At 49.4% G+C, this 26,326-nt stretch overlaps 1 protein-coding gene across 9 annotated transcripts in view; it reads right to left on the bottom strand.

Annotated features, from left to right (window-relative positions):
- Window positions 1-2,761: 2,761 nt before the first annotated feature.
- ETV7 (ETS variant transcription factor 7) overlaps window positions 2,762-26,326 on the bottom strand; it is a 33,878-nt gene continuing 10,313 nt past the window's right edge. For 4 of the 9 annotated variants that reach the window (XM_060615328.2, XM_060615329.2, XM_060615332.2 and 1 more), the window contains 6 exons: window positions 19,465-19,629; window positions 18,961-19,086; window positions 16,683-16,898; window positions 14,145-14,287; window positions 12,009-12,109; window positions 2,762-3,354 (listed from right to left, as the gene is read on the bottom strand). In XM_060615328.2, the coding sequence (XP_060471311.1) occupies window positions 2,964-3,354; window positions 12,009-12,109; window positions 14,145-14,287; window positions 16,683-16,898; window positions 18,961-19,086; window positions 19,465-19,629 (1,142 nt within the window). In that variant the 3' untranslated portion in view covers window positions 2,762-2,963. Of the gene's footprint in view, window positions 3,355-7,700; window positions 11,896-12,008; window positions 12,110-14,144; window positions 14,288-16,682; window positions 16,899-18,960; window positions 19,087-19,464; window positions 19,630-26,326 lie in introns of those variants that run through there. The other 5 variants (XM_060615336.2, XM_060615335.3, XM_060615334.2 and 2 more) reach the window with 5 other exon arrangements.

Consider the following 26,326-nt stretch of genomic DNA (forward strand, 5'->3'; position numbering starts at 1 on the left):
CATCAAGATTTACTCCTATGTTTGCTTCTAAAGGTTGTATAGTTTTAGCTCTTATACATATGTCTTTGATTCATTTTGAGTTAATTTTTGTATTAAGTTGGATTTTGTATTGAGTTAAATTTTGTATATTGGTGTGAGGTAAGGTTACAGTTTCACTCTTTTGCATATGGATACCCTGTTGTCTCAACACCATTTGTTGAAGAAACTATTCTCATTGAATAGTCTTGACACCCTTATCAAAAGTCAATTGCCATCGATGTATGGGTTTATTTCAGGATTCTCAATCCTATTTCATTGATCTACATGTCTATCCTCATGCCAATACCACACTGTTTCCTGTAGCTTTGCAATAAGTTTTGAGCCTGGGAAACGTGGGTCCTCCAACTTTGTTTATCTTTTCAAGATTGCTTTGGCTATTGTTTTGGCTATTCAGGGTCACTTGCAGTCCCACATAAATATTAGTATCAGCCTATCAATTTCTGTAAAAAAAAAAAAAAAGTTGGAATTTTTATAGGGATTGTATGGGATCTGTAGGTCAATTTGTGAGTACTGCCATCCTAACAATATTAAGTCTTCTGATCCATGAACATGGGATGTCTGCCCATGTCGTTAAGTCTTCTTTAATTTCTTTTAGCAATGATGTATAGTTTTGAGAGCATATTTCTTGTTCTTTATTTGAGTTTCTTTGTATTTTATGCTTTTTGATACTATTGTAAATAGAATTGTTTTTAAATTTCATTTTCAGACTGTTCGTGTTAGCATATAGAAATACAGTTGACTTTTATAGGTTGATCTTGTATCCTGCAGCCTGTTCAACTCACTTAATTGTTCTAATAGATTTTTTTCCTCTGTCCTTTTCATATACGATATCATATCATCTATGAACAGACATAATTTTACTTCTCCTTTTCCAACCCGAATGCCTTTTATTCCTTTTTCTTGCTCAATTTCCCTGGCTAGAATGTCTGACATGAGGGGGAAAGTATCTACTCTTTCACTGTTAAGTGTGATATAGCAGCAAAGTTTTCATAGATGACCTTTACCAGATTGAAGAAGTTCAATTCTATTCCCAGATAGGAATATGTTTTTCATGAAAGAATGTTGTATTTTGTCAAATGATTCTTCTGTGTCTGTTGAGATGATGATGTGGGTTTTATCTTTCACTGCATTCGTATGGTATAGTACATTGATGTTCATAAGCTCTTGGTGTATGGGTTTGAGAGAAAAGTAGAGCTGTATTTAAATAGTAGGCCTCTAATCCCTGACAGGAGGAGACTGTACACAATGGAATCAGTGACTATTCCTGAAGATATTTGATGTCACACAGTTAACTGCCCTGAGTGCCAAAGCAACAGTTCTCTGATTCATCCCAGACAAAGGACAACCCCCCTCTCTGTCTGAAAACCTCTAGTGATAGGAAACTCACCTTCTAGGACAGACAGAAGTGGCAGGCCTGGGAGCAAACTCGAAGTGTGCCAAACAATTTTTTGACAAGAGTCAGAGCATTCTTCATTGTATAAGACAGAAACCCCAACTCAAACCAACTTAAGTGAAAGGAGATTTGTTAGAAAGCTATTGGGGTTGTCAAAGAATTGAAGGAAGATCTTTGGGGATCGGGACAGCTCAGGGCTCCCAAGGACTGGAAACGGACAACAGGCCCTGTCATGACTTCCCCTCACCTCCCTGCTTCTCCGTAACTTCCCTGCCAGCTCTAGTCAGAAAAATGCCAGGGAAGGACTCTGATTGGCCTGTCCTGGGTCACATGCCTTCTCTGGACCGATCACTGTGGTCAGGGGAATGAGTTTTTCTCAATGGCCCCGCTTGGGTTGCGAAGGCTTTTCCCAATGCCAGGGGCAGGAGGCTGTGATGGAGTAGGAGAGAAGCTGCTCCCAGAGGCAAAATCAGTTGCAGGAGGATGGCAAGAAGGGTACTGGGCTGACGCCCGCATCATCCTCTTGCCAATCCCTTTTGGGCATCACCCTATGAAGATTCATTCTTCAAGTAGAGATGCAATATGAAAGGAAATTCGAGGAACTCCCTTACCTCCACTGAAACGTCATCAGGTGACTTTAGCAAAGAACTGAGCCATAACACAGAAAAGCTTACAGGGTAGGACCCAAGGCGGCACACGTGTTAGTTTTCTAGGGCTGCCATAACCAAGTTCCACCGACTGGGAGGCTTAAGCAACACAGATTTACTTTCTTATGGTTCTGGAGGCCAGAAGTCCAAGGTTAAGCTGCTGGCAGGGCTTGGTTTCTTCTGAGGCATCTCTCCTTGGCTTACAGACGGCTGCCTACACATGCCTGGTGTCTCTCTGTGTGTCCTAATCTCCTCTTCTTGTAAAGACACCAGTCGGATTGGATGAGGGTCCACCTTAATGGCCTCGTTTTACTTTAGTTACCTCTTTAAAGGCCCTATTTCCAAATATAGTCACATCCTAAGGTATTGGGATTTAGGGCTTCAAGAGGTGAATTTGGCGGGGTGTGGGGAGAGGCGCAATGCTATCCATAGAAGGAAGTTAGAAGATATGTAGCAAGGGGTACTTCATGAGATTACTTTTATTTTGGAGCCAGAAAGAGAAACCTGCACTTGAGTTCATGGGTAAGGAGCCAGGTAGCTCAGGACAACCAAGATACCATTTGCAGTTAGAGAGGCTACCAAACGTCAGTTGAATAGATTTTCTGCCAGCCCACTCATTTTACAGATGAGGGGCCTAACCCAAGGTCACACACACTAATAGCCCAGGCAGAAAAGCCAAAAAGCACGGGGGTCAGAGTAGATGGGGCAGAGACAGGTGTCCAGCAGAGTCCCTTCCATACTTTGAGGAGAGGCACCCAGGCTGGGACTCCATTCCCTAGCCCCTCTGCATCTATGTGTGCCCACCTGCAGCGGTCAGGATCACGGCAGGAAATGGAAGGCACACTCATACCGGACAAGTATGAAAAATGTAATAATGAGACCATTTACAAGGATGCATGCAGGGTGTAGGGAAAGCAGCAAATGATGGTGCAGTTTCCTGGGGCTGCCAACAGTGGGCAGTGGTTACCACCCTTCAGTCTAAAAGGGCAAGCGGAGGGAATGGGAACACAACTTGGAGGGAGTGACCATATGGAGAGGGCAGTGACAGAAAAGTGGCCTTTAGTAGAAGAACATGGCCAACCTATAGACCTGGTTGGGACTGGGGGAAAGTCCCCAGTCAAAGAGAGACTGCAGGAAATACATACCTTGGCCACACTCTCCAGTTTTTCTGCCAGTGACTTCCTTGACCAAACCCAACTCAAGCAGAAGACAAAAGAGCCCATTGGTGCAATCCGTACAGGTCCGTCTCCTGGCCACGGAGCAGGATAAAGAAGGCTGGAAGTGGAATGAATAAAGGTAGAAAGTCATTCAGTAAAAGCAGGAAACATATCTGTAGGCTACTTGCCTGAGTTCTGACAATGGAATGTGGGCAGAAATGATGGATGCCCCCCCCTTGCTCTAGGCCATGAAAACACCCTCCCAATCTTCTATGTCCCCCTTCATCTGCTGGCTGGAGGTCAAGCCCCCATGGAAAGCACATGAAGAAGATAATAGTGGTGCCTCCATCAGCCTGAGTCCCCAGATGACTTCGTGGAGAGAGGATCCCCTCCCCACCCTACCAACCAAACTTTGCATGACTCAGAAACACACGTCTACCATGTTAAACCACTGAGATTCCAGTTTATGTGCCACAGCTAGTGTTACCTTAACTAATACAGTAGAAGCAGATTAATCAGGACTGACTTCCTTAGAAGAGGAGCCGGATTTTGATCTGGGCATGTCCAATTTACTATAAAGTCAATTGAATGAATTTACATGACCAGAAAGGCACTTCAGCAGGCTGAAAATAAAGATGTGGTTGAGCCACAAAGCCTTTGTTTCTGCTCTTTCTTTGGGAACCTGCCGTTGGCTCTAGATCAGATCTTCCGCTTTGTCAAAGGTCCTTTTCTCTTTTTGTGGCTGATCGAGATCCAAGCTGGTGAATCATTCACTCACTCTTCAGCCAGGAAAACATAACATTCTTTATTGCACATCACTTTAGAGTTTGTGCAAGGCTGAAGTTGGGATGATCTGCTCCAAGGGTTGGAAAGGGCCCTGGATGAAAGCCAGGACCCAGACCCCTCAGGCTCCCTTGACACTTCTGATCTTCAGTGGTCCCATCCCTCAAACAGGATCAGATCATAATCCTCATAAGGGATGGTTGGGAGAAAAGTGCTTTATCAGATGCTTCAGAATCTGTCTGGAGACTTACACACCATGTCCAGCCACCTCCAGCCATCTGCTCCCTGATAACCTATCTACCCTCCATCCCAGGCCACAGGTAGAGAACCTGAGCATGTCGCTAGCCAGAGTGTGTGACTAAAGGGAAATCCCTTCCTGATAAGCACTGCTGGGATTTCAAGAGCCATACTTAGAACTCTGGGGCTTTCCAGCCAGAGTGCTTTCAGTAAGACACAGTACTTTCTTGAGTTGAGATGTTTAGATGGGCCTGACCTGGAGGGTTGAGGCTTGTTCAGGAGAATGTATGACCTCATTGGCCTTAGCTTGTGGTTCTCCCACAGGCAAAAGAGGGAAACAGAGCTCTGGGTCAATCTGATCATGTCCTCCCAGCCAGCCCACGTTATTCATATCCATGAAGATTGCATCTGATTGCACATAACAGAAACTAATAGAACAGTGTCTATCTGAAAAAACACTCAGAAAGTCTATCCCACTTTCACCATGGGAACCGCTGGCCAAGGAAAAGGGCTCGGAAAGACAGACTACAGGGGGAAATTGCGGTAAGTGAAAAAGATTTGCTCAGACTTCCACATTTGTCACATCTCTGACCGCTCAATTTAAAATTGCCCCCCCACTTGACTCTATTGTATTAAAATTGCCCCCCCTCTTCCCCATACTTGACTCTATTGTATTTTCCTTCCTGGCACTTACCACACCACCTGACATCAGATGCAGTATTTATTGCTTACTTATCTGTCTTCCCTAGTTTCTAGAATAGTGCCTACCTTACAGTAGGTACTCAGTAAATATTCGTTACATAAATGAATACATCATTTCATTTACAGTTTCTCAACAACTGAATGTGGCAAGCAGGATAAAAGATGCTGTTAGCCACTTTACAGATAGGGAAACCGAGGCCCAGGAGGTTGACTTCACAAAAGCCACCGGAGAACTCAGGTAGCCCCAGTCCTTTTGATTCCTAATCAACCCTCCCCCGCCCCACGGCCTCCCCACAAGCAGGGGAGGGGGGAGGTAGAGAGGCTTTTCACATGCCCCAGACTTACGAAAGCTCTCATCTGGGCTCTGCTCAAAAATTTGATAAATTACTCAGGGATAAAGTGATAAGAGAAGGAGACCCAACAAAGAGCCTGGGACTAGGGATTTTAGAAGCCAGTGGCCTGAGGGCTGGGAAAGGAAAGGGGACATTATCCCTGAACAGGTAGCTTTTTGGTGCCCTCGATTCCACCCCCACGCCCCCAACCCCCACTATTTACTCTGCTCCCAGAGGTGCTGAGCTCCCCATCTGCGGACGTGTTTAAGCAAGGGCTGGATGCCCACTTACGGAGTAGACCCGTGCTGGAGATGTGTATTCACACCCGCAGAGAAGGCGGGCTCACGGCAACACAGGATACTGTCAACAGGCAGTGGGCTCCGACACCCGCCCCAAAAAGAGGCCTTGCGCCACCTGGTGGACGGGACTTTAAACTGCAGGCCTTTCCAGGGAGAAAAGCCCACCGCCTGAGTGTCCCCAGAATCCTGGGCCATGAAGACAGAGGCTCTACCAGTTTCACAAGGACCTGTATTCATTTGTGAAAGCTCAACACGGACTCTGCGCTGGATCAGGCACCAGTAGGCTTCAGAGAGGCCACTGTTACGGGGAGGATTTATTCACGGGACTCAGGGCTTGCTAAGGCGTGTCCCTGGGATTGGAGGGAAAACATCCCCCCTAAACTTTATTCCAGATTCCTGGGAAGACAAACTGACAAGCACTTGGCAGGAGGAGGCTCATTTCTTTGTTCTGCTTGTCTTTGGATTTGGGAGTGACCTTGAATTGTCTTTGCCAGGAAGTAAGATTTCCCAGTTCTCTTCTGCATGAGAAACCACCAACCACAAAAAAAAAAAAAAAAAAAAAAAAAAAGTAACAACGATTAAAAAAAAAAATGCCAGGCGTCTGGGTGGCTCAGTCGGTTAAGGGTTAAGCACCCGACTTCAGCTCGGGTCATGATCTCTCAGTCCGTGAGTTCGAGCCCTGCGTCAGGCTCTGTACAGACAGCTTAGAGCCTGGAGCCTGTTTCAGATTCTGTGTTTCCCTCTCTCTCTGACTCTCCCCCGTTCATGCTCTGTCTCTCTCTGTCTCAAAAATAAATAAACGTTTAAAAAAAATTTTTTTTTTTTAAAACAAAATTTTAGGGGCACTTGGGTGGCTCAGTCAGTTAAGCATCTGACTTCAGCTCAGGTCATGATCTCACAGTTCATGAGTTCAAGCCCTGCATCAGGCTCTGTGCTGACAGCTCGGAGCCTGGAGCCTGCTTCCGATTCTGTGTCTCGCTCTCCCTGGGCCCCTCCCCCACTCACCTTCTGTCTCTGTCTCTCTCTCTCTCCCAAAAATAAACATGAAAAAATTTTTTTAAAAACTCTTTTAAAAGCTTTTGCCCCATGGACACCATATCCTGAAAGATTCTGTGTACCACAGTGCATATTTTCATTATGTTTATTATCCTCTTGTATCATTATTATCATCAAAGGCCTTTACAGCCACCAGTGGGAGCCACCGAGGGCCTCAGCTATCAGCATTACTACAGGGCGTTCATTTAACTGAGCAAAAGCGTAGACATTTGAAAGCTCAGTGGGCCAGGGCCGTCCCATCTGAGGGGAGTGCTGGATTCCGTTCAGCCCCCCTAAAACACTGAAGCAGGCTCTGGCTCTGGGCCAGGCTTCCTTCGGCTCCGGGTGGTGACGCCGGCCTCCCCCCTCCCCCCCCCGCCCCCGGAGGGCAGTGGGCGCCCTGCCCCAGGCCAGCGGCTCCTCTCACCGCTTCTCCTTTTGGTTTCACTTCAGTTCTGGGGAAAAGGGCATGGTTTTAATTAACCATTCATCCCAAGCCTGGTCCTGGGCGTTAGAGGCCAGCCTGGTTCCCTTGAAGCGGGACAGGCTGCTAAGTCATCCGGTGGGTGAACACTCGAAGGCTCCCTGCGGACTCTAAATAATGATGTTTCCTCACAGCATCCGTTGCCCCGTGATGTGGGGTATGTGCAGTTGGTGCTGTTGGGACCCAGAGGTCCTCATGGGTCAACCACGGGACGGCCCCTCCCTGTCCCCAAAGGCTGTCCCTTCACCCTCATGAGGGTGTCAGCCCCAACCCTGGTCTGCTTTCCTGCCTTAGCAAGCAAGGTTAAACCAAGCACATGACTTGGGGACCCTTTTGCACCCCCCCCCAAGGGATGGGCTTCTGCAGTCAGCCCTGCCACTGATTCCCCTGGTCCACCCTCAGCTTATCGTGATCAGAAAGCCCACAGCCCCACCACACATCCAGGCCCCCCAGAAATGGGGCAAACAGAGACAGAAGCCCATAGGATCCTTTTTTTTTTTTAAGTTTATTTATTTAGACGGGGTGCCTGGGTGACTCAGTCAGTTAAGCATCGGACTTCGGCTCAGGTCACGATCTCAGGGTTTGTGGGTTCGAGCCCCTCATACAGGGCTCTGCGCTGACAGCTCAGAGCCTGGAGCCTGTTTGGATTCTGTGCGTTCTGCCTGTGTGCATTCTCTCTCTCTCTCTCTCTCTCAAAAATAAACAAACATTAAAAAAAATTTTTTTAAGTTTATTTATTTTTGAGAGAGAGAACGCACCTGAGCAGGGGAGGGGCAGAGAGAGAATCCCAAGCAGGCTCCATGCTGTCAACACAGAACCCAACTCAGGTCTCAATCCTGAACCATGAGATCAGACCTGAGCCAAGATCAGGAGTGGGACACTCAACTGACTGAGCCACCTGGGTGCCCCTGAACCTTCTTAGACAACCCCTGTCTGGCACCTCCCAAGCAGAATTCACCCATGCCACTTTGTCCACCACTGTCTCCAGTGGTCATGCCTCTCACTGAACCTCTCCCTGGGGACTGCGACAATGTCTGTGTGAACTTCCCAGAGGCAGGGCTGCACTCTCTTCGTATGCCACCAGCATCCCTCCCCCTATCAGCAATTAACTCACAGTGGTTTTGGAATTTTAAAAAATTTGGTTCATCATTAAAATATTTTTAAAATACGCACATTCTGATTTCAAACAACATACTTTCTATATATATATAATTTTGTTAATGTTTATTTTTGAGAGAGAGAGACAGACAGACAGAGTGCGAGCCAAGGAGGGGCAGAGAAAGAGGGAGACACAGAATGTGAAGCAGGCTCCAGGCTCCGAGCTGTCAGCACAGCACCTGACGCGGGGCTCGAACCTACGGACCGCGAGATCATGATCTGAGCCGAGGTCGGACGCTTAACCCACCAAGGCACCCAGGCGCCCTAGAACAACATACTTTTTTTTTTTAATGTTTATTTATTTGGGGGGAGGGTGCAAACAGGGGAGGAGTGGAGAGAGGAGGACAGAGGATCTGAAGCAGGCTCTGCACTGACAGGCTGACAGCCGAGAGCCCCATGTGGGGCTGAACTGCGAGATCACGACCTGGGCAGAAGTCAGATGCTCAACTGATGGGCCACCCACGTGACCCCAGAACAACATACTTTTTAAACTCTTCCCCCAAATCGTGGAGCTATCCCTGTGGCAGCTGAGTCCAGAAGTCCCAATGAGGGGACAACCCAGCACAGAGGAGGGGACCGGACTCCTTCTGAGCCAGGAGCACCTTCACATTTACCGCCAGATGCTGGAGAGTTGGGGGTATGAAGACCTTACTCTGGAAACGTACATGTTTTCTGTTCATGTCTACAAAACTTCAGAGAGAACACTTGGGTAGAAAATGTGGATTAACCTCACGGGGAGGGACCAGAGGGAGAAGCTAAGAAAGGTCGTCGCCACTAGGCTCCTCCGCGAGAGATGATGGGTCACCGGCATCGAGGAGCCCGAAGTGCGGCAGAGTCACCAGGATTGAAGGAAGCGCTAGATGTCGTCACAAACGTACACCGTGTTATATGTCAATCATCCCTCAGTAAAGCCGGGGGGGGGGGGGGTTGTGGAATTTCCTTGCGAGGGAAAAAGACTGTTGGCAAGAATCCACATAGCAAAGAAGATGGAGAACAATGGAGCCTGTGCTCCTGGGTTAGTGCGGTAAGTGGTTTGACCGGACGGAGACAGTGACTGGTGTCATTTATTTCATTAATGAACCTCTTAACACACTCACTTTTGAAAGAAATTGTTTATCGACTGTTGACTTTAATAGTATCTGGCAAAAAAAGAAAAAGAAAAAGACAGACATGGCTGGCTACTTTTTCAAATCATGAGAATATATTTCCTGCTCTGTAAAATCATTTGTGAGGAAGTCCATTCTGACATGTTTCCAGTGACCCATCACTTTTCAAGAATCTGACTATGTAAAAACTGGATGTAAACCCAGAGCCTCCCCTGACGCCAGGTACACAGCAAGTGCTCCATTAGTGCTGGTGGAGGGAAGGGCTGAATGAATCCTTTCATTCCTGTCACCGAGGTGTAGGTTCCAGACTAGCGCCTGGGGAGATGGGGAAAGGGTGGAGATCCCCCTCCCCGGGAATGAGTGGAGAGGCCAGGGCTCCGAGTTCCTCCGGGGTGGTAGACTTCTGCCCAACCCAGGCCCCAGTGGTCCCAACACTGGGTGAGATTCATCACCCCCTGGGTGAAGAAGACACAACCACTGGGATAAGCAGCTGTTAACCATTAACAAACACATCAGCAGGCAATTGCCAACGGCTCCCTGGAAGAAGTAACCTATGAGACCCCATTAGAAGTCAGCAGGCTGAGCTGGGCTGTGTGTCCTTGAGCAGGTCAGTCCCCCTCTCTGGCCTCAGTTGCCTTATCAATAAAAGGAGTCTGGACACGCTGACTGTGACAGTCTTTCCCAGCCCAGTTGTGTAGTTCTGGGTTAAAGAGGATGAGAAAAGCTATGGGGCATGGGTTCATCCTGGAACAAAGTCAAGAAAATAGAACAGTCTGAAGGAAGATGACAGTGGCCAAGGATTTTCCTACTGAAACTTTTGGACAAGGCCACTTGCCCGGCCTCCTCTGGTGTGGAACTGACGAGGGCCCTGGTGGGGGGGGGGGGGGGGGGGACTAAGCCAGGACATAAGCCCCGCTCAAGAGTGGTCACAGTTTGAGGGCCAAAGTCTGAGAATTCTTATCAGCTTCTGCACAGTGATTCAAAGCCAGTTCAGGCTCAGCCAGAAGGGGGATTTCCTCACCTGCTGGGGGCGAGAGGCAGGAGTCGTTTCCTCCTTCCAAGAAAGAAGATGTGACTATAAGAAGTTCTGTTTTCAGCGAAGTGAAAACACTCCCTTCCCTTTCTCCCCTAAACCTTACTGGAGGGGTCGCAGGGCAGAGGTTCTGACCCCCTCGGGAGGCCCCAGCCAGTCTCGAGGCAGGGGGAAGGGGGGGGGTATGGAGCAGAGAGAAGCTGAACGCATAGCACAGAGGCATTTCCCTGCTTTAGAGCAGCTTTGGGTTTGCAGAGTCCTCTTGGCTAACACGGACTCCGTACTCCTTACAGAGCAGGTGCCCACTAAGCATGTCACAGACGCTGTCTTAGGAAGATTTCCTGCAATGCTGAGAGGTCAGGGCAGGACTAGCCTCTGCATTTTGTGGCTGAGAAGCCTGAGGCTCCAGAGAAATGAAACAACTTGCCCAAGGTCACACGGCAGGTCCAGGAACGGGAGATAGGAAACCACAGGTGGAGAGGGAGTGGAGATCTTCACTCAGTCACTGTCACAGAGGCACCAAAGTTCCGAAAACTCGGGAAATGGAGGTTGGGCCAAGTGAAATGAACTGTTCAGCAGAGATGCTGAGGGCAGAGAGGTAGGGCCACGGCCTCTGCTTGAGAAGTGCCCAATACATTCAGAGTCACTAAAACCAACCAACCAACCAAGTAATAGCACTGGGTTTTGGAGACACATCCCAGCTCTGCAAACCTCTGCCTCCATTTCCCCATCTTTAAACTTCAGGGGTTTGGAGTGTGAATTGAATGACATAAATTATAGGCAGGACCCTTAGCACAAGGCCTGGCACATAGTAAACACTTAAATGTCAGTTACCATTATTATTATTAAGACTGATGAAACAGTACTCCTTTTTCCCCATGCAGCTTATTATTATTATTGTTATTGTCATTATTACTAAGACTGACGAAACAATACTCCTTTTTCCCAGGCAGGATCAGCCCCCCTGAGGGCAGGTTGTCATGAGCTCATCCCTTTCACAAATGAGGAAACTGAGGTCCAGTAAGGGATCTCCACTTCCTTCTTCTGTAAGTTGAAGGAATTGGGCTGGATGCTCTCACTCCCAAGCTGGGCAGGCAGCAAGGAGTAGGGCAGAGAGAGGGATCACTCCCTGCCCTCCACTGAGCCCCAGGGCTGCCCTACCGAAGAATGATGCCCCCCCCCCCCACCATGTCCTGAATGTGAGGCTTCCCAGTTACCAGCCTCCCAGATGCCCAGGCAGCTTTGAGGTCAGAGACAACAGCTGTGATCCCTTGAGTGCAAAACCTGCTGGGGATCCCTGCTGCCCTGGGAGGGAGAAGGAGGCCGCCGTGCGGCCAGGTGCCTTCCCGGGAGACTCGGTTGGTACCCAGAATCCACCTGCCCCTCAGGGAGAGACTTGCAGCATCTCCTCGTTGAAATCCAACCTGCCCCGCTCCGGGCTCTCTGGTTGCTCCCTGTCCTGGACGACCTTCCTGGGCGTCTTCAGAAATCTGGAATTTGGGCCCCAGGAGCAAATCAGCCCTTGTCCTAGCCGCAGAGAGTTTCCAGCCCACCCAAGCCCAGCCCTACTTCCCCTTTTCACCTCGGCCCCTAGGCTATTCACCTGAACAGGAGCTTCTGCCCAGGTTCTTTCTTGATGATGTTCAGCTTATAGTAGTGTCGCAGGGCACGTGACATCTTCTCGTAGGTCATGTTCACCCGGTTCTAGAAGGCAAAGCAGTCCCACGTCACCCTCCGCTCCCTACCTTGCTCCTTCCCGGCCTTGGTTTCCACACCTGGAAAGGAGCAGGTCAAACTGGATGGTTTCTTAAGCCCCTCAGCCCAGGGTTCTGTGAGGGGTTACAAGAGTTCTCTTGAGTTTGGGAGGACAAATACGGGGCTGGGAACCATGGGGCAGGAGTGACTCACACATTGCTTTTAAATAGTCAATGTCACAAGTAGTAACAAATAAGTATATATCTAGTTGGAAATGACAACAGCTAGCTCAGTAAGGGGCATATGGTAGGAGTAGTCCCCCGCCAAGCTGCATGACTTTAGCCAAGGTATTTCCTTCTTCTCTCTCTGAGGGGTGGGCAGTACAGAGGAAGGGCAAAGAGGCTGGGTTTTGGGGTCAACATAAAGCAGCTGCGTGACCTCGGGTAAGTTTCTTTACCTCTCTGCATCTGTTTCCCTGGGTATAAAATGAGGATAAGAACATCCATCCCACAGGTTTGCTTGAGGATTAAATTAGCTAATCCATAGAGCACTTAGCACAATGCTTGGCAGGTAGTACACGTTCATGAAATGGAATTGCTGCTCTCTGGGCCTCAGTTTCCCTCCCTGTACTATTTGGGGATTGGACCAGGTAAGCACGCCCAAACTTTAGTCCATTGCATCCTTCCAGCCCCCAGACCACTGAGAGGCAACAAGAGGGGAGCATTGAGCCACACTCTCTGTGTTCAGCCCCTGCTCTGCCATCCACTGCCTGCAAACTCTTGGAAAAACTGCTCTGTGCCTCCATTTCCCCTCTGACGCCTACCTCATGATGTCTCCTGGGAATTAAATGAGTTACTATGGGGAAAGCTCTCAGAGCAGCGCCTAGCAATGAAATGCTATGCCATTTTAAGAAATGCTATCTGGGGCGCCTGAATGGCTCAGTCGGTTAAGCGTCCGACTTCGGCTCAGGTCACGATCTCGCGGTATGTGAGTTTGAGCCCCTCATCGGGCTCTGTGCTGACCGCTCAGAGCCTGGAGCCTGTTTCAGATTCTGTGTCTCCCTCTCTCTCTGACCCTCCCCCGTTCATGCTCTGTCTCTCTTTGTCTCAAAAATAAATAAATGTTAAAAAAAAAAATTAAAAAAAAAAAAAGAAAAGAAATGCTATCTACTGTAGATCACCATTATTGCTAATAGTTTTTTTTTTTTTTTAAGGCTCCTTTTTTAGTTAAATGACTTTATTTATAGACAAGGACACTTGCTTTATATCACCAGTGTCAATCAAGAAACTGACATCGTAGTTAAAACTTTTCATCTTCTTACTAAAATAAATACTTAATTATTAGAATTTGGAGTCAACCACCTAAACTCCTCCGGCAGGTGCCCTTTTTAGGTATAGGCGTCCCTCACACTGGGAATGCTGGCCCCAGGGCTTCCCAGCCCTTTCCAGCCCTGACGCCTGATGCTCCCGCAGGGCCTGAGACCTGGATTTCTACCCCAGCTGCCCCCCAGAAACCAGTTTCCTCATCTGGCCCAGCCGCCCCGCAGCAGATGTGGCACCATTCATGGAAACATGCTTTGAAAGTCTCATGGGGCACCTGGGTGGTTCAGTCGGTTAAGTGTCTGACTTCAGCTCAGGTCACGATCTAGTGGCCTGAGGGTTCAAGCCCCGCATCGGGCTCTGTGCTGACAGCTCAGAGCCGGGAGCCTGCTTCGGATTCTGTGTCTCCCTCTCTCTCTGCCCCTCCCCAGCTCACACTCTGTCTCTGTCTCTCTCTCAAAAGTAAATAAACATTAAACAAAATTAAAAAGGTCTCAAGTGCTAAGCAAGTAGAAAGCAAGATCCCTGAACTTCCCCATCCTCAAGAAGTAACTTCCTGTCCCTCAGTCGCTTCTAAAATAAAACCATCCCGACACATCTGGAGCTGCTGGTGAAGCCCCTGTCCATTGAGGACCATCCCTTAGTGTTGATGGGTCCACTCTGACCCCCTACCCTGTCCTCTTCTGGATGTGTGGAGGTCATCCCACCTGGTGGCTGAGGTTTACCTTGTGGTTTCCCCAGAGTCTGGCAAGCCCGTTTGGATCCACAACTCTGAAGATCTTGGCGTTCTTGTCTTCCCACCTGATATAGGGCTCGTACCTGGTGTCAGAGAGCAGCTGGTACACATAATCCCACAGCAGCCGGCAATCTGCAATAGAGCACAGAGGGTAGGGACAGGGCACTCTCCTGGAGCTGTGAGGACAGGCATTCGTAAGGTGCTTTGGGGCTCATAAGGCCATGCGGCAGGATGGTCAAGACGACAATACTACCAGAAACAGCCACTTGTGGGGGCTTATTGCCTCTTTGATTCGCCTTAACTCTAGGAAGTGGCTACCTTTATCCCCAGGAAGACATAAAGAATTGGGCTCAGAGAGGGGTTGGACATGTCCCGGGCACGGAGCTCCTCAGCGGCAGGCAGACCAAGGAGTCTAACTGTTAAACCCATCCTGTCAAGCACCCTGGTGAGAGGCCTGGGAAAATCAACCATGCCATCATGGAGAGCAAGCGGCAGAGGGAGCCTGGGAACAAAAGCTTAAGTCCCCCTACCTGGGCCACCTGGCTGGGTCATTTCAGGCAGGTTACCTAACCTCTTCCGAGCCACAGTTTCCTTGTAGGGGATGATATGACAATTAAGTAACATAATATATCCAAAACTCCTTAGCACGGTACCTGGTACAGAGTAAGTGCTCAAAGAATGTTAAGCACTATTCTGTAAGAGATCAAATACTTGTGTTTCAGTGATCCCCAGTTGTTTCTGATCCAGAAGCCAGGCTCCTGCCCCCTCTGTGGTGTCTTAGAATAAATGTAGTTACTCTGCCATGGCTAACCAACACACCTTTGGAAAGGCAGCCAGTTTCTCTGTCAGTCTGTCTGGCAGCCTGTTAGTCAACCCTTTGACAATGAATGTAGAACGGAAGTGTGGCTCTAGAGCCAGACCGCCTGGGTTCACGTCCCAGCTCTGCCACTTATTGCTGTGTGATCGATCGTGGGGGAGTCCCTTAACCTCTCTGTGCCTCATTTTCCTTACCTGTAAAATGGGGCTAATAATACCAGCCTCAAAAAGCCAACGTGGGATTAAATACAAGTCTCAGAATCACACGTGGCACATAGTAAGCACCCAACCATTTATAGATAGATAAATAAATAAATAAATAAATAAATAGCCAGTGTGGCTTAGTCAGTTGAATGTTCGACTTTGGCCCGGGTCATGATCTCGAGGTTTGTGAGTTTGAGCCCCACGTCATTTAAAGGAGAGGAATACTCCCCCCCCTTTTGCACTGCTGGTGGGAGTGCAAATTGGTGCAGTCACTCTGGAAAACAGTTATGGAGGTTCCTCAAAAAATTAAAAATAGAACTAACCTATGACCAAGCAATAGCACCACCAGGAATTTATCCAAAGGCTACAGGAGTGCTGATGCATAGGGGCACTTGTACCCCAATGTTTATAGCAGCACTTTCGACAATAACCAAATTATGGAAGGAGCCCAAATGTCCATCAGGCGATGAACGGATAAAGAAGATGTTGTGTAGGGGCGCCTGGGTGGCTCGGTCGGTTGGGCTTCCGACTTCGGCTCAGGTCATGATCTTACGGTCCGTGAGTTCGAGCCCCGCGTCAGGCTCTGTGCTGACAGCTCGGAGCCTGGAGCCTGTTTCAGATTCTGTGTCTCCCTCTCTCTCTGCTCCTCCCCTGCTCATGCTCTGTCTCTCTCTGTCTCAAAAATAAAAAACATAAAAAAAAAAAAGAAGAAGATGTGGTGTATATATACAATGGAGTATTACTCGGCAATCAAAAAGAATGAAATCTTGCCATCTGTAGCAATGTGCGTGGAACTAGACTGTATTATGCTAAGCGAAATAAGTCAGAGAAACATAAATATCATATGATTTCACTCATATATGGAATTTAAGAAACTCAACGGATGAGCATAGGGGAAGGGAAGCAAAAATAAGATAAAAACAGAGAGGGAGGCAAACCGTAAGAGACTCTCAAATACGGAGAACAAACTGAGGGTAGCTGGAGGGGTGTTGGGTGGGGGATGGGCTAAATGGGTGATGAGCATTAGGGAGGGCATTTGGGAGGGGCACTGGGTGTTCTCTGTAAGTGATGAATCGCTAAATTCTACTCCTGAAATCATCATGACACTATATGTTAACTAACTTGGATTTAAATTAAGAAGAAAAAAGAAATTTCACTGAATATCTAACCAAAAACTAAAATAAAATATATAGAAAATAAAAAAACAGATTTTTAAAAACAATAACAAAAAATAAAGGAGCAGAATACTCACCCATGCCAAGCTCACTGTCTGACTAGGACTGGCTGAACTGGAGACAGGGTGGGCTTGGCAATCCTGGGCAGCACTGACTGCTGTGGCTAGATTGTGGCCAGTACACAGGACGGTCACCCCACACTCCAATAGCCCAGCACAGACCCTCTCATCACCCAGCTCAAAACAACCCTCCTCCCTGTCACTCATAACCCTCTGGGACTTGGCCTCAGCACACCTCCCTCCTGGCCAGGGGCACACAAGCCTCCTACTCACCAGCGATCCTGCCATCAATGGGAGCCTCCGGCATCATGGGGGAGGAGCAGGCTCCCTCAGCCCTGCAGCTGAGCTCTGAACAGTGAGATACGTTGAGGGAGTCCTCCCTGCCAAGGGGCCACCTGGCCAGGTGGCTCAAGGAGCTGGCAAACCCCAGGTGTGGTGGCTGCTGCAGGAGACCCGTTCGGGGGGCCAATTGAGGTCGCCCAGTCCCCTCTGCAAGCAGATGAGCACCGTTGATTCTGTGGGCCCAGGGCCTCCCCCAACCCCTCCATGCCTGCCTGGGATCCCCGTGGGACAGCACTCCTAATGCTTTTCATCCGTCCAGTTCCCAGCTGGAAGGTCCGGGAGGCAATGGAGGGCCAGACAGCCCAGTGCTAACCCCAGCTCCCAGCAGGCAAGTGACATAATCTCTCAAACCTGTTCCCTCATCTGTAAAGTTGTTTGCAAAGCCAAGGGGTGACACAGCCACATCCAGAATCCAGGTGCCTTGTATCTCAGTCCTATGTCCTCTCCATCCACCCAACAAATATTTACTGAGAACCTTCTGTGAGCCAGGCATTGTTCTAAAATTCTTGGGGACATATCACTGAACTCAAAACAAGCCCCTGCCCTCATGGAGCTTATATTCTAGCAGTGGGGGAGTGGGAGATTGGAAAGGGAGGGAGATGGTTGAAATAAAATAGAAAGAGTATACAATGGGGCAGGGGGCAGGGGGCAGGGGGCAGGAATAAAGCACTCTAAGGCAGATAGGAAATCCCAGGAAAGATAGAGAGCTACGTGATGGTAAGGGAAGGCCTCACTGACGTGTTAACATCTAACAGACATCTGAAGAAAGTAGACGGGTGAGCTATGTGGGTATCAAGAGGAGAGAATGCCAGGCAGAGAGAGCAGCGAATGCAAAGGCCCTGAGGCAGGAGTCTCTGGTTTGTTCAATGAACATGGAGGCCAGAGTGGCTGAAGCAGCAAGAGCAAAAGGGAGAGGGGCAGGAGAGGACAGCAGAGGGCAGGAGGTCATTGTAAAGACTGTGGCTTTGACTCTGAGTGTGATGGGAGCCATTGGAAGATTTTGAGCAGAGAAGCGACACGATCTGCTTTATGAATCTCTCTGGCTGCTCTATTGCGGATAGATCATAGGAGGTCAAGAGCAGAGCAAGGAGACCAGTGAGGAGGTTCTCCAGAGGTGATAGAGGCTGGGCCGCGGACAGCAGTGGAGGTGTGTGAAATGGTTTGATTCTGGATAGATTCTTTTAAGTTTATTTATTTTTGAGAGAGAGAGAGCAGGGGAGGGGCAGGGGGGGTGGGTAGTGGGCACAAAGGATCTGAGGAGGGCTCTGCACTGACAGCAGACGGCCCAATGCGGGGCTCAAGCTCACGAACCACGAGACCATGCTCTAAGCCAAAGTTGGACACTCAACCAACTGAGCCACCCAGGCACCCCTGGATAGATTTTGAAGGTTGAGTCAACAGGACTTGTTGACGGTTGGGATTCTGTGATTTGGGCAGGAAAGAGAGAAAACAATCAAAAGTGACATCCAACGTTTTGGCCAGAGCAATTGGGAGCATGAAGCTGCGGTTTGCTGAGACAAGGAAGCCCAGGAGAGGAGCAGGGTTGGGGGGAGGGAGGTGGGACAAGAATCAGGTGTTTGCTTTAGGAGCTTTTAGGGTTGAGATGTCCATTAGGCATTCCAGGGGAAGTGTGGGGTGCGAACGTCTGGAATTCACAGAGGTCTGGGTATCTGTAGGAATCATCAGTACTAGACGGTATTAAACGCCCAATACTACATGAAATTACCTAAGTCTGAGTGCAGATAGAGGAGAGACCCCCTGAGTCTGGGGCTACCCCAACATTTAGAAGTAGGGGAGAAAATGAGAAGCCAAGAGGCTGAGAAGGAGTGACCGTGGGGTGTTCTGGAAGCCAAGGGAAGAGTCTGAGGGGCGGTCATGAGAGGTGACAGTGAATAAGGACCAACATTGGACGCGGACATCCCCACGTTCAGGTCTCTAGAGTCCCTGACAAGAGCAATTTCCACAGGGAGATCAGGAAGAGAGGAAATGGGGACACGAGAAAACAACACTTTGCTAGAGAGGAGAGCAGAGAACTGAGGAGATGGGAGGGGCCAGAGGTGAGGGTTGAGGAGGCAGGGCAGGGGGGAGGGGGGGGGCTCGGCCCACACAGCTGCCTCTTCCATTCATTCCTTTGCCTGGAGGAAGCCCTGCCCTCCCAAAGAGGCAGACTGAGGGGAGGTCCCAGAGCTCCGAGAAGAGCCTCCCTCACCTTCCAGGAGGCAGGGGCAGCGCTGAGGGGGCATCTTCTGCCTGAAGGCCCCTCCGAAAAAGGGCCCACACACCAGGGCTTGCCGCTGGGTCTTGATGTACTGAAGCAGCTCATACAGGACGTCACCTGGGGGTGGGGGCAGGGGGCAGGTCAGTCACCTGCCTCTCAGGGGAGGGCCAGCGTCAGTCACAGCTTCATGCAGACGAGATGAGAGGTGGCAGGATGGAAATGGGTAGGGGAGATGAGAGCCACGGGGAAGGGGAGGGGAAGCGACAGCAGGACAGGACAGCAGGACACTGGGGACTCTGCAAACAACAGCCAAACAGCTTCCTGCAGGCCCGCTCTAGCGAGGGGCCCCCCGGGAAACATTTACGGAAAAGGGGACATCTGCTAGGCTGGGAGGTGAGCAAGCTCCTCCAACCAGTGCGTCCATCATCCCCCTCCCCGGGCCTACCTGGGTCTCTGTCAGCACGTTTTAGAGGGAAGCCAGCGAGTTTCCCTGACCTGAACCAGGTGCACGAAGCCGGAAGTCATCCTTGGTGAGGATGCAGAGGGCTCGGCCGTTCATCTCGAAGCCGTGCTCCCCCGTGCGCTGCAGAGAGTACTCCTGCTCGGCCCAACGCAGCCAGTGCAGCACGTCCTCCCTGCTCCAGAGTGCCGGCTGGATGCCTGCAAGCACCGTGAGGACAGGGACTGGGAAAGGGCACAGGGTGGGGGCAAGGGCTCTCCCCTCAATAATCGCTCATGCTTACACTTCAGGAGTGTCACCTCCTCCGAGAAGCCCACCCTGAACGCTACACCTGAGCAGATGCTCTTCTGTCCTGCCCCCCACTTTGTCACCACGTCCTGTTCTTTTCCTTCCTGGCACCTTACTTTCCTTGTCATTGCATTTGACGTACATGTTTAGCTTTGTCATTATCTATGCCTTATGTTTGTGTTCAGTTATTTATTTATTTTTTTTTAGTTTCTTTATTTTTGAGAGCGTGCACGAGAGAGCATGAGCAGGGGGAGGGGCAGAGAGAGAGGAGACAGAGAATCCCAAGCAGGCCCCGTGCTGTTGGCACAGAGCCCTATATGGGTCTCGAACTTACAAACGGTGAGATCGTGACCTGAGCTGGAGTCAGGAGTCAGACGCTTAACCGACTGAGCTACCCAGGTGCCCTGTGTTTGCCTATTTTGTTTTTGGTGGCTCCTCCTACCAGCCCAGCCTGCTTTCCAACTATTAACTCAGCAAATGTTTACTAAGGAACTATTATGTGCCAGGCACTGGGCGGGATGTGCTGGGGCACGTTGTTGTGTGTATTCAGCACCCAGGACGGTGCCTGGACCATAGGAAGTGCTCCCTAAACAGGTGTTGACCGACTGCATGTATGATTAAACGGTCCTACAAAGAACGTGTGTTGCCGTTACTGTTTTCCCAATGAGGAAGCTGAGACTCCCAGAGGTTAAGTGACTAGCCTCGGGTGACACAGGTCGCACAAGGTACGGCCGGGCCCAGAATCCAGGTCTGTCTGGCTGCCACTCTTCAGCTCTAATGTGCCAGCTCAGGTCTGGGCTTGCTCAGGGAACCGCCCAGCGGACAAGGAAGTCTCCTGCACCCATTTATGCGTGTGTGTTCTTATCTCTGGAAATACCCAGACAAGCAGTTGCTTCATTTTATTCCTTCCTATGCTTCTACTCTGCCTGGGTCTATTAGGCAACCAATGCCAAACATTTACCCCACTAATCTGGGTTGTGTTTAACAAGGCCACATCATGGCTTTCCGGACCCTTGGGACTCTTGCCTTCCTAGGCCCCTTCCTCCACTAAAAAATATTTAAAATTACATTTTATGACTGCATTGCATACAGATGAGTGTATCGTGATGTATTAAAACGTTTTCTTCTGCCTAAAAGTTCATATTTTTTCTCTTGATTTCATTTTATTTTTTAAATTTTTTTAATGTTTATTTATTTTTGACAGAGAGAGAGACAAAGTACGAGCAGGAGAGGGGTGGCAGAGAGAGAGGGAGACATAGAAACCGAAGCGGGCTCCAGGCTCTGAGCTGTCAGCACACAGCGTGATGTGGGGCTTGAACTCATGAACCATGAGATCATGACCTGAGCCAAAGTTGGAAGCTTAACCGACTAAGCCACCCAGGTGCCCCTCTCTTGATTTTAAAAGAAGTCAGAACATTTTTGTGGGCCCCTAAACGTACTGGAGCCCTCAGCCTTGTGCCCACTGTGATGGCAGCCTGGTGCTGCACTTTGTGTGGTTCTTGTCCTCCCGAGAGCTTTTCAGCCCTGTCAGGACCCTGGCCACGTGACAGTGGAAGGCGCCCAGCTCATCAGGGCTGGTGTGACAGGTAGAAAAACTGAGACGGAGGAGGTAACTGTCCAAAGACTAAACCAACCTGTGACTGCCTTGGTCCCAAATTAGCACAAGAGAGAAAACCGGGTTTCCCGTTTACCAAAAAAGAAAACGTGCATCTGCTTGATCATCGATTCAGCCAATATCTAATGAGCACTGGCCATGTGCCAGGCACTGTGCCACAGCTGGGGACATGGCCCAGGGGGAGGCTGGCAGGAGCGAGGCAACCAATAACTAAGGACAATTCCTGCTCAGCTGCACAGAGGGACGGGACTCCAGGCTACAAACGCAGAAAGCAGGGCAACACAGCCCGGCTTGGGTGGAAGGAGAGGCTCCCCTTACTTTATTTTGGGACCTGAGAAGGAATAATAAAGAAGAAATATCTGCAATTGAATAAAAAATTAAGGGGACAAAAAAGAATAGAAGTGGCAACTGACCTTTGCGGTATGTAGTACCATCAAGATCTGATGCTGTTACCTAAGACTGGCAAGTATCATTGGGACAGAAGGAGCCAGGAGATGTGTGTATATTTGCACGCGTGCACACGCGCGCGCGTGTGGGTGTGTGAAAATTTAATACATGATAGAGATGGGATTTTAATTCAGTGGAAAAGGATAGTGAACTTAAGACAGGGTAAAATCATGACTGGTTTGCCACCTGGTAAAAATATATTTGGATCTTCACCTGTCACCATTTATCAAAAGCAGTTCCAGGTGGATTAAGACCTAATGAATACAACAATAGAAACCTGAATAGAAGTGGAACTAGGGGGTGCCCGGCTGGCTCAGCCAATGGAGCATGTGACTCTTGATCTCAGGGTTGTATGCTCGAGCCCCACATGGGGTGTGAGGTTACTTAAAAATGAAATCTTTTAGGGGCGCCTGGGTGGCTCAGTCGGTTGAGCATCCGACTTCGGCTCAGGTCATGATCTCGTGGTTTGTGGGTTTGAGCCCCTTGTCAGGCTCTCTGCTGACAGCTCGGAGCCTGGAGCCTGCTTCCGATTCTGTGTCTTCCTCTAGCTGCCCCTCCCCTGCTCACACTCTGTCTCTCTGTGTCTCTCTCTCAAAAATGGAAAAACATTAAAAATTGTTTCAAGGGGTGCCTGGGTGGCTCAGTCGGTTGAGCGTCCGACTTCGGCTCAGGTCATGATCTCGCGGTCCGTGAGTTCGAGCCCCGCATCAGGCTCTGTGCTGACAGCTCAGAGCCTGGAGCCTGTTTCAGATTCTGTGTCTCCCTCTCTCTCTGACCCTCCCCCATTCATGCTCTGTCTCCCTCTGTCTCAAAAATAAATAAACGTTAAAAAAAATTAAAAAAAAATTGTTTCAAATAAAATCTTTTACTTTTTTAAAAAAAAGTTTATCTTGGGAGAGAGAATGGGAGCAGGGGAGGGGCAGAAAGAGAGGGAGAGAGAAAATTCCAAGCAGGCTCCGCACTGGCAGTTCAGAGCCCAATGCGGGGCTCAAACTCAACAAACCCTGAGATCATGACCTGAGCCAAAACCAAGAGTTAGACATTCAACTGAATGAGCCACCCAGGCACCCCTTAAAAATAAAGTCCTTTTGTTTTTATTTAGAAAAAAATTTCTTAATGTTTTATTTATTTTCAAAAGAGAGAAAGAGAGAGAGTGAGCAGGGGAGGGGCAGAGAGAGAGAGAGACACAGATCTAAAGCAGGCTCCAGGCTCCAAGCTGTCAGTACAGAGCCCAACGTGGGGCTTGAACCCACAAACCCACAAACCGTGAGATCATGATCTGAGCCGAAGTCGGACACTTTACCAACTGAGCCACCCGGGTACCCCTAAAGTCTTTTTTTAAGTGGAAATAGGAAACCCATATGCATTAAACATGGGTAGGTGAGCCCTCAACCACGACGAGAAATTCAGAGGCTATAACAAGTGAAAGATACATTTGATTACGTAAGTTGTGTGTGTGGTAAAAGATACCATAAACGAAATTAAAAGAGGACAGAATAAAGGGAAATATTTACAATGCAGATAACAGATAAAGGGCTAATGTCAGGGCGCCTGGGTGGCTCAGTCGGTTAAGCATCTGACTTCAGCTCAGGTCATGATCTCAAGGTTCACGTGTTTGAGCCCCTCGTCAGGCTCTGTGCTGACAGCTCAGCGCCTGAAGCCTGCCTCAGATTCTGTCTCCCTCTCTCTCTGCCGTTCCCCTGCTCTCACTCTCTCACTCTCCCTCTCTCTCTCAAAAATAAATAAACATTAAAAAAAAAAAGGGCTGGGATGCCTGGGTGACTCAGTCGGTTAAGCGTCCAACTTCCACCCAGGTCATGATCTCACAGTTCGTGGGTTCAAGCCTGCTTCGGCCTCTGTGCTGTGTGCTGACGGCTCAGAGCCTGGAGCCTGCTTCGGATTCTGTGTGTGTGTGTGTGTGTGTGTGTGTGTGTGTGTGTGTGTGTGTCTGCCCCTCCCCCGCTCATGCTGTCTCTCCCCCCCCCAAAAAATAAACAAACATTTAAATAAATAAATAATTTTTTAAAAGGGCTAATGTCTATCACAGAGGAAGAGCATCTCTACACTGATTTTTTTTTAAGACAAAAAAATCTTACCAGCAATTCACGGTGGAGCAGGATTTCTCAGCCTCAGCACTACTGACACTTTGTACCTGATAATTCCTCCCTGTGGAGGCTGTGCTGAGCTTTGTGGAATGCTTCCCAGCATCCCTGGCCCCCTGCCCACTAGATGTCAGCAGCAAACACACACACACACACACACACACACACACACACACACACACTGCCCAACAAGAGTGACAATCAAAAATGTCGGCAGACATTGCCACATGTCCCCAAGGGAGAGGGGCAAAACCACTGCCAGTTGAGAATTTCTGCAGTAGAACAAATCCACTAATACTCATGTGGCAGGACGTGACACCTCACTGGTCCCCGACAGGCACAATCAGAGAAGAGTGAGATATCATTTGAACGATAGCGCCCACAGCTGGCAGGAATGCAGGGAACAGAATGCCTGGCTGATGGAAATAGAAATGAGGAGCCTCCACGGGAGGTCCGTCCAGTGGCTACAGAAGTGACTGAGACACAAAAGCTGTGTGGTGTGAAAGCTGGAGGCCACCCGACAGTGAGATTCAGGAGTGCCAGGGGCAGGCCTATGAGCCAGCCAGGGCTTCTGGGGCTCTGGGGGCCAACTGGCCATTGCATTTTTTTTTGTGGATTGCCTATTCCATGATCTTGGAGGCTTTCGACCTGAAAATTCAAAACTATGATCCTGAGTCAGAAGGGTGCATTGTCCCGTGTGTGGCCAGAGGGTTGGGATGGATCCCACACCCCTCTAGCTGTCCTGCCTCCATGGAAACACTAAAACTGCACGAAGGCGGGGACATCGTGAACTTGGCAGACAGTATCAACCACAGGTGTGGTCCTGCTACCAGGTCCAGAGACGTGGGCAGGGGACTTCCCATGCTGTCCCCGAGGGACTCTGAGGTCCCACAGTAGCACTTGAAAATGAAGCCTGTCATCACCCTGCAGTGGGATTGGGTTTTTCTTTCACTACCTCTTGCTTACTCCTACCCTCACCTTTCATCCGTTTACTGCCAGCTTCTCAGGTCCAATAAATACAGAAAAGGGACCTTCCTGTTCCTTATGTCTTCAAAGAATCCCCAGGTCAAAAGGCTTTCCAATAGGACTCGAGACCCCAGGGAAGGACCAAGTTCCAAGCTCGGATGAGCCACCCAGCTCTGGGCTAAATCTCCAACCCCAGGATCTGGGTCCCAGCTCGGCCCCTTGCTAGCCAAGTCACCTACAAGCTGCTCAGACTCTCTTAGCCTCAATTTCCCCCTCTGTGAAATGAGATAAAACACTGCCTCACTGGGCTACTGTGCTGTTTGAGGGGCAGGGTGGCGTAGGGGTTAGGAGCCCAGGCTGCATCTGTACAATCCAGCAACTCACCCCTGAGTGAAGACCTAAGAGCCGTGGTGGGAACACACCCTCCGGAAGACATGTATGCGAATGTCCTGTGGCTCTATTCATAGTAGAAAAGAACTGGAAACATCAGGCAGAGAACGGACAATCAAATTGTGATGTTTGCGGACAATGGAGTGCCGCTCGACCATAAAACAGAGTACAAGGGGCTGCTTCATGTGACACGTGGATTAAAGCTCACAGATACTACGGTGAAGGAAAGAAGCCAGATGTAAAAACACAATCAAGAATAGACGCTAGTCTAGGGAGAGAAGACAGAATAGTGGTCACCCTTTGGAGGGGAGCGGCCTGGGGAGAGGTGCAAGGCACCTTCCTGGGGCGCTGGAAATGCTCTAGTTCCTGATCTCAGTGGTGGCTGCTCAAGTGTATACATGCATAAGCATTTGTACACTCAAGATTTGTACACATGACTGTATGTAAAGTATGCCTAAAAAAAAAAAAAAGGAAAAGGAAAAATATGCAACAATAAGTATCGAAGCTGGCTAAATGACCGTGTTTCCATTTCTTCACCTGCAAATCAAGGGTGACAAATACAGTACTAGCGACGTGGGGCTGTCACAGGATTCTATGAGACAATCAATTTGAAGACCAGGGCCTGGCAGGTCGTATGCACTTTCCAAGATGAGCGGAGCTCTTGCTGTTAGCTGGGGTGACACGGGTAAAGTGCTTGGCACAGGGCCCAGCACACCTCAGAGCTCAGCAATTGCTGGCGAGTGTGATCTAAGGTGTCCACCGCCCCCCCCTCCAAGACGTCTTCCTGACCTGGTTACTGGGATGAGCCCAACTGAGTCTCCCCTTACTGGTACAACCACACCCAGGGGCTTCACCCCAGAGCAGCCCATGCTTCTCCTTCTCTTGGCTGTGACCCACCGTATTTTCAGTTCCTCACACCAACCATCTTTGCCTCTCAAGACTCCAGCCTGATTATCACTTTCCTCTCCCGGCCCCAGCCACTTGCTCCCTGGGGATTTCCAGCTTGGCTAGTTCTAAGCTTCTGGGACAGATCTGGACAGAGACCCTAGAAGGGGAAGCCGGAGGGGCTGTGTATCCAAGACACCACTG

This window comes from Panthera onca, chromosome B2 (genome assembly GCF_046562875.1).
Source record: "Panthera onca isolate mPanOnc1 chromosome B2, mPanOnc1 haplotype 2, whole genome shotgun sequence".
NCBI lineage: Eukaryota > Metazoa > Chordata > Mammalia > Carnivora > Felidae > Panthera > Panthera onca.